At 48.0% G+C, this 8,458-nt stretch overlaps 1 protein-coding gene across 1 annotated transcript; it reads left to right on the top strand.

Moving 5' to 3' along the window:
• Positions 1 to 1,729: 1,729 nt before the first annotated feature.
• LOC131328332 (uncharacterized) lies at positions 1,730 to 5,243 on the top strand. Its single transcript, XM_058361285.1, has 6 exons — positions 1,730 to 1,930; positions 2,105 to 2,507; positions 2,601 to 3,301; positions 3,452 to 4,015; positions 4,196 to 4,786; positions 5,193 to 5,243. Exons 1-6 carry the CDS (start codon positions 1,730 to 1,732, stop codon positions 5,241 to 5,243), a joined length of 2,511 nt encoding a protein of 836 aa, XP_058217268.1.
• Positions 5,244 to 8,458: the final 3,215 nt, after the last annotated feature.

The raw sequence follows: 8,458 nt of genomic DNA, 5'->3' as shown, positions 1-8,458 counted from the left end.
CACGTTGCCGAAGCTAGGTCTACATCTCCCAAAGTTCCAGAAGTTCGATCCCAGCACGACTGAGGCATACACCCATCTCATCAGTTGCAGAAGCACCATCTCATGCGTCACCGACGACGATGCCATCATGTGCAAAGCATTCCCCTCGAGTCTTGGGCGCCTCGGCTTGCTTTGGTTCAACCAACTAGAGGCTGGATCGATCCATAGTTTTAAAGAGCTTGAAAGAGCTTTTAACTATCGGTTCATCACTAGCAACAAGCAAGCCAAGGAAGAAGATGCCTTGGCACAGATGAGGAAGAGGCCCGGCGAGACGCTTCGGAAGTATGCCGAACGTTACTGGCAATTGTTTAACGAGATACCTGGTGTTGATCAATACTGGGCGGCGAGGAACTTTAAGAATGGGTTGGAAACTGGAAGCAAGATCTTGGATGAGCTAGCCATAAGGGCGCCTCATGGAATGAACGAGCTAATGAGGACGGTAGAACAGTTCTATTCCTACGAAGAGTTCTTCGCCGAGCGAGAACTCCAAGGAGAACAAAACTCAATCGTACCTCAAAGCCTTCATATCCCCACGCCCCAAATCGCACCACCGAAGCCTGTGGTCGCTGTCCAGCCGAAGAAGCAGGTCAACACAGTCAAGGTGGCAGACAAAAAGGGGCCAAAAGCTCATGACTATATAGCTGAAACCACCGTTTTCAAAGAGCCAATTTATTTCCTCCTCCATACGATAGAGAAGGAACCGTTCTTTGTTTGGCCGAACCCTCCCAAATTGAACACAGAAGAAGGCAATAACAACAATCGGAAGAGATGTTCGTACCATAATGAGCTCGGGCATCACACCACAGCTTGTGCTCCCTATAAGGCACTTTTGGAAAATCTGGCGGCACAAGGACCCCTTGATGATCATATCGATTGGACAAAAACGCCAAGGAGACAGCCGAACACTGGTGGACAAAACCTTATTCCGCGTCCAGTCGGAGTAATCAATGTTATTCATGGGTCAACAACAAAGGAGGCAGCAAAACAGCTTCGTCAAGAGCTTGTCAAAGCTGAGAAAGTTACCCAAATTTTTTCTATCGATCGTGCTCCAAAAAGAGTCAAAATGCTCGAGCGTCCCTGGTCAATCACCTTCACTGAGCAAGATCTTCAACGCATCCAAACCCCCCATAGCGACGCTCTGGTGGTCACAATCCAAATATCAACTCACTCGGTCAAAAGGGTGCTTATTGATCAAGGAAGCTCGGCAGAAGTGATGTACTTATCTCTCTTCAACGAGCTCAAAATCCCACGGTCGTGCCTTTTACCAGCAGAAGTCCTTTTAATTGGTTTCAGTGGCACTCTAGTTTGGCCTCTCGGAAGGATTACCCTCCCTGTCGTTACGGGCTCGGTTGCTTCTAATCAAGAATTCGTCGTTGTGGACGCACCGAGCCCATACAACGCAATCCTTGGCCGAAATTGGCTCCATTCAATCAAAGCTGTCGCCTCAACCTACCACCAGGTGGTCAGGTACATCGGCGCTAACGACAAACAAGAAGATCTATTTGGAGACCAGTTACAAGCCAGATAGTGTTACGTCTCGGCCATTGGAAAGTCATCAAGCTCCAAACGAGTACATTGGGTTGAAGTCCCTGACAAACCAGTCCTCGAAGACGTCGGATCACTCCCTGAAGAGAAATCAATTGAGGATCTTATAAAATTCCCACTTAACGAGGATGCATCACGATATTTCATGCTCGGCGCTGGTTTGTCCCAAGCCGAGAGTGAAGAAACCTTGCAGTTCCTCAAAAGCAACATCGAAGTTTTTGCATGGACACCATATGATATGCCAGGCATTGACCCAAAGCTCATCCAGCACTCCCTCAAAGTTTCAAAATTAGCAAAGCCTGTGATTCAGAAGCCTCAGCGGTCGGCAACTATTCATGCCGATGCAGTAAATGAAGAAGTTGGCAAACTCCTCGAGGCTGGCGCCATCAAAGAAGTGCAATACCCCACTTGGCTCGCGAACCCTGTGGTGGTGAAAAAGAAGAATGGAAAATGGAGAGTCTGCGTGGACTACACCAATTTGAATGATGCTTGTCCTAAAGACTGTCTACCCCTTCCAAAGATTGATCAATTGGTAGATACAACGGTGGGTCATGCTCGGCTGAGTTTCTTGGATGCTTATCGAGGTTACCACCAGATAGCCATGGATCCCGACGATATGGAAAAGACGGCATTCATCACACCCAGAGGCCTCTTCTGCTACCTAGTTATGCCGTTCGGCCTTAAGAATGCGGGGGCCACATTTCAAAGAATGGTATACCTATTGTTCGGAATTCTCATCGGCGAAATCATGGAAACTTATATTGACGATATGGTCGTCAAAAGTCTGAAAGCCGAGAACCACTTCTCTCATCTTGCCGAGGTCTTTGCAATCTTGAAGAAGCACAAGCTACGGCTTAACGCCGACAAATGCGCCTTCGGAGTTAGCTCAGGGAAGCTCCTCGGCTACCTTGTTACTCGGCGGGGTATCGAGGCGGATCCGAACCAGATCTTAGCTATTCAGCAATTAAAACCACCATCCACTCCTCGGGAAATTCAGAAGCTAACTGGGATGGCAGCGGCTCTCAACAGGTTCATTAGCCGCTCGTCAGATAAATGCCATGTCTTCTTCCAAACTCTTAAGAAGCAAAGCCGACGAAGTTTCAAGTGGACGGAAGATTGCGATGCAACCCTCACCGAGCTGAAATCTTATCTTTGTTCGGCCCCTCTTCTTGTCAAACCTGTAGCTTTTGAAACTCTCCATCTCTATTTAGCTGTCTCTCCACATGCCGTAAGCTCGGCACTTGTCCGACGGGAAGGCCTTGAGGACCAACCAATCTACTTTTCTAGCCGAACCCTACTCCCAGCACAGACGAGATATTTGCCATTGGAGAAGCTACTTCTAGCATTGGTTACAGCAGCTCGGAAATTGCTCCCTTATTTTCAAGAGCACCCCATCATAGTTCTCACAGAGTTTCCACTTAAAAACCTCCTGAGGAAGGCTGACCTATCAAGCAGAGTGTCCCAATGGGCGGTCGAATTAGCAAATTTTGATATCCACTTTGAGCCTCGAACTGCAATCAAGGCCCAAGTATTGGCGGACTTCATTGCTGAATTCACCCCTAGAAGCCCGGACGAGGAAACATTGTTCAAGCCTAATTATGGGATGCTAGAACAACAAGAGGCTCGGAAAGCTTGGAACTTATTCAGCGGAGACGTTTGGAAGTTGCACGTTGACGGGGCATCAAACAGCAATAGCGCGGGTGCAGGGGTTATCCTTGTAAACCCTTGTGGCATCCTTCATGAAAGTGCTATCACAATCAACTTCCAAGCCACAAACAACGAAGCCGAATATGAAGCTCTGCTTGCTGGTCTCCGAGCCGCGGCAAGTTTATAAGTTGAAAACCTACAAGTGTTCTGCGACTCTCAGCTGATCGTCAATCAAGTAACAGGTGATTATGAAGCTCGGGACCCAAGAATGATTAAGTATCAAGCTACCGCTCTAGAGCTAATCCGAGGGTTCAAAGGATTCCAAATCGAACAGATCAACAGAGAGAACAACGCTCATGCCGACGCTCTGGCAAGTTTGGCCTCGGCAAGCAAAGCATCTGATTACCGACACATCAACCTCGGCGAGATCCACCAGCCAAGCTTCGAAGTCTCGGAAGAAGTATTTAACATTTCCCTCGGCCCAAGTTGGATGGTTGAAATCGTCTCGTTCCTCAAAGACGATACGCTACCCACGGACAAAAAGGAGGCCCACCGTGTACGCAGTAAAGCAGCCTACTATTGGATCTTTGAGCACGGCCAACTCTACAGAAAAAGCTTCACAGGGCCATATCTAAGAGTGGTTCATCCAACCGAGGTCCCAATTATTTTAACCGAACTTCACTCTGGAAGCTGTGGTTGTCACTCTGGCGGGCGCTCCCTCTGTCAAAGAGCTCTCAATCAAGGATACTTTTGGAAAGGAATGAAGAAGGATTGTGAAGAATTGGTCAAAAAGTGCAAGCCTTGCCAACTTTTTTCCCCTATACCAAGGCAGCCCGCTCAATCTCTCAAACCTATCACTAGTCCATGGCCCTTTGCTCAGTGGGGCTTGGATATAGTTGGCAAACTTCCAACTGCCCCTGGGGGCTTCAAATTTTTGATCACTGCAACGGATTACTTTTCAAAGTGGGTTGAAGCCGAGCCATTAGTCACAACGACTGAAACAGACGTTCGGCGATTCGTTTGGAGGAACATCGTCACAAGGTTCGGCGTGCCTTATGCAATTGTTTCGGATAATGGCTCCCAATTCGTCGGAAAAGAGTTAACTGGACTCTGTGCTGAGTTCGGAATTAGATTCTTCAATTCAACCCCATCCTACCCCCAGGGCAATGGCCTGGCCGAAGCCACTAACAAGACTGTCTGCGCTGGCATCAAACGTCGGCTAGACTCTAAACGAGGAAAATGGGCCGAGGAACTGCCTAGGGTCCTTTGGGCCTATCGCTCCACTCCCAGACGCTCCACTGGCCAAACTCCCTTTGCAATGGCCTTCGGCATGGAGGCTGTCATCCCACTGGAATCAAGGTTCCCGACCCTGTGCACCGAAACTTTTGATCTAGAATCCAACAATGATGCAGTGGCAACCGAGCTTATCTTAGTCGAAGAAAAGCGAGACGATGCTCAGCTCAAGTTAGCCAACTATCAGCAGGAAGTCGCTCGGGGCTACAATCGAAGCGTAAGGCTTAAGAAGTTCAGAACCGACTACTGGGTCTGGAGGAAGGTTGTCCGAGCCAACCAGAAGACCAAATTCAAACCAAATTGGGAAGGACCCTACAGGGTGATTAAAGAGGTCGGCAATGGCTCGTACAAGTTAGAAGACAAAGAAGGAAGGGAAATTGAGAATCCCTGGAACGCTCTGAACCTCAGGAAGGCCTACCTTTGAAGTCTCTCCTCGGTCTCAATCTATCCCACCAGCTCTCAAGTCTATTACTTTTTTCTTACCAAAACGCTGTACTTGTTTTGGCCATCTTTTATTTAATGAAAAGTCTCTCCTACTTCTGAAGCATCAATGTTCTCTATAATTGATTACAAACTTCGATCGCTATAGCTCGGTATTCTAACCGTTACAATTACGTTCGGATTTCATTACTGCAAACATGTTATGGCTCGGACAATTTGATTTCCAGCAACAACATGATCAAACATATTGGTTCAGCTATGTTCATAATTTGACTTGAACAAACTGCCACTTCAAACATTTACTTAACATATTACATTGGTACAAGGCTGGCATTTTGAGCCGAGCCTTATACCAGCGTAGGGGCTGTGACAAGTAAATCATAAACAACTCGGACAATTTGAAGTCCAAACACAAAACAATAGACGAACTTGAAAGTTTGTCCTCAGCACGGCTATGTTTATAATTTGACTTGAACTAAATGGCCACATCAAAAAAATTACTCCACCTATTAACTTGGCATAAGACTGGCATTTTGAGCCGAGCCTTACACCAAAATAGGGGCTATCATGAGTAATTACCAAAACCTTGAAAACAAGCCAAGGTTGCTTGACCTTCGGCGGCAAAAATCAGAAAATATTTCTAAGGCATAAAGAAATATTCAGTACAATAACAAAGTTGAGAATTTTTTCTAAGTCATTTAAACATAAACTTGAAATCCTGAAGCTCCTACCAAGAGGGCTCGGCTTGGTAAAACGTTCGATGCCGACCCCCTTAAAACTATTACATCTGGCATGGCAAAATCCCAAATGTTCGGTGCCATCCAGTCCAAAGAAGCAAAGTTCAAAATACTCTGAAACAAAATAAAAACTTAAGGGAAATCCTAAACTGGGGTATCTTCGGCAACTTTGTCTTGAGCCTCGGGATGGCTCTCATCTTCTCCAGCCTTCTCCTGTTGATTGGCCACAGGCGTTTCGGTCATCTCTTCATCGTCATCTTCAGGAGGTAACGGTAGGCACTCCTCTTCGGTGTACGGAAGCTCCAAGTCAGGCACGGTCAGCTCGGGAAGCTGCTTTAGAAAGCCAGAGTCGGCCTGAATGGCCATTACAGCAGCCATCGCCTCGGCACCTGCAGTATACCCCAGCTTGAAGAAATCGGGAAGCCGAGCCTCAAGCTCGTCATTCACCATCTTATGTGCTATCTGGGTGTACTCCAGTGCGGCTCGGTTTATTCCGGCCTCATAGCCTTTGGCGTCAGCAGCTTTGAGCGTCTTTTTTTCTTCTACCCTCATCCTTTCAACATCGGCCTCGGCAGCAGCCTTAACGTCGGCAAGCTCCTTCTTCAGCCTCTCCACCTCTGCTTCCGCATCCTTTGATTGCTGATCTGAGATCCTCCACTTGGTTCGGTAGGAATCTCGGTCAAACCTGTATTGATCGCGCTCGGCAGTAACTTTGGTGGCCTTGTCATATGCTTTCAGGGCAGCTTGCCCGGCCTGGCAAAAACACAAAAGTAAAGATTTTCACTAAGAGGTTCCATTGTTAGATGACAAGAAATAAAACAGAGTGCAAATGATACCTGCACCAGATGAGAACACATCTCACCAAGACCTGGAAGAAGGTCGGTTGGAACCTGATCGTAATCCCTCGGCAAGGCCAGCCCTCTCAGAAGAGTGATAGCAAGGTTCGGCTCCTCTTTAACCGAGTCATTGTGGAGCAGAACCCTGCCATCAGGCATAGTGTATGAAGGGTTGAATTGGCGAAGGACAGCGGCCTCGGCTACCGGATCAGTAAGATCAATGTGAGGTTCAACCAAATTCCCCTGATCCTTTGATAGAGGGGCTTGAAGAGTGTCAAGAGGCACGGGTTGTGAGATGTTCGGCAGAACAACGTCCTCTGACGTTTTCTGTCTCTTCTCCTTCTGACTCTGCTGCTCAGTAGAGCTTCGGCTTCGGCCAGGATTAGCCGTCTTCGTTGGGATCACGGGCCTTGGAATATTCCTTCTTGACATGTCTTCAAAAGAGGGCTGGAGAAGTTCGGCAGAATCGAACGGAGTAAGCCACTCCTCTGCTGTGAATCCAATCCTCGGCAATTTTACTCCCTACTGTTGCCTCTTCTTTCGGAGTCCGACGGAAAGGGAGTTTCCTTTCTTCTTTTGTACAGCCTCGGCAGCTGGAGCACTGGATGTCTTTTTCTTGCTCTGAGCGACCTCTTTCCCTTTCTCCTTCCTCCTCAGCACACCTTTGTAGGAGGGTCGGTAATCAAGAAGGGTCGGAGCGTGACGGCAAACCTGGGCAAGCAGCGTCTCGGTCGCCTTCTCCCGAGAGTTGGTGTTAAGTCCCTTGGAAATAGGGCCGAGCTCTGCAAAAACAACAGCAATTCAAGAAATACCCTCAGCAGAAAAGAAGACAAAAGTAGAACGTAATAAATGACTTAAGCACGTTCGGTCTGATCACCTCTTGTATCAGCCACTTTCGGAACGGTGAACCGACGGAGACCGTCGCCGAACTCGAAGTTTCCGTGCACTTCGAGGTAAAAGTCAGCCCATTTGTCGGTATCCGAAAATCCGTCTATCAGAGGCTGCTTTTTGGGACGCATCGACAAATACCGATGGCCAGACTTCCCGTGTCTGGACATGGTGTATGTGAAAAAGAGGTCCGTCGGCGTAAAGTCCAAATCTTGACTCTCGATCAAGGCAATTACCGACATAATGATTCGGTAACTGTTGATCGCGAGTTGATGGGGTGCTAAACTGAATTTCCAAAGAATTTCCCTAAGGAAGGGGTGAATTGGGAACTGAAGCCCGGCCTCACAAATGGCCATTAGGGGCACGGTTATATGCTCGGGACGGTGATCCCTATGGTCTTTTATGTTAGTGCTCTTGACTCTATGAATCAGAACATCCTCGGGAATGTTGTATTTCGTTCGGAAGGCTGCGTACTCCCCAGGGCTGCCGCTGAAATAATGAGCGTAGGGACATAGCAAGCCCTTGTCAAAAAGGTCGGCGTCGCTTGGAGCCGATGTCGAAGCTTCGGCTCCTGACATAAGCCTTGACTTGGCTTCTTGCCCCACTTGTGGCTCGGTTTCGAATTGGGTTTCTGGGGAGAAGCTTATCTCGGGCTCCGTAAGGAAGTCGTCGGCGGCATACTCATAATCGCGCTCGGCGTTAGAATCGTCGGACATAGGAGAGTTCGCCGACATCCTCGTTGAAGCAGAATTAATCGCTCGGCAGCCTCTCAACCTACGCAGCTCGCGAAGTTCGCTGATGAATTGACGATCGGATTCGATTTCCGAGCAATCCGAGTCTGAAGACACGTCGATAACCTCGTGAGCCAGACCTAGGAAAAGAACAAAGGGGTATTAAGCAGTAGAAATCTGCGTCGGCAAAGAAAACTGTTCGGAAGTTCGGTTCGTCTTATCGGCTCACGAGTCATATGCTAACCTATAATGGGCTCGGTACTCCTTTCAAGACTCCCTACGTTCGGCAAACAAGAGAGTA

This window comes from Rhododendron vialii, chromosome 6a (genome assembly GCF_030253575.1).
Source record: "Rhododendron vialii isolate Sample 1 chromosome 6a, ASM3025357v1".
Classification (NCBI taxonomy): domain Eukaryota; kingdom Viridiplantae; phylum Streptophyta; class Magnoliopsida; order Ericales; family Ericaceae; genus Rhododendron; species Rhododendron vialii.
This window is presented reverse-complemented; position numbering and strand designations above follow the sequence as displayed.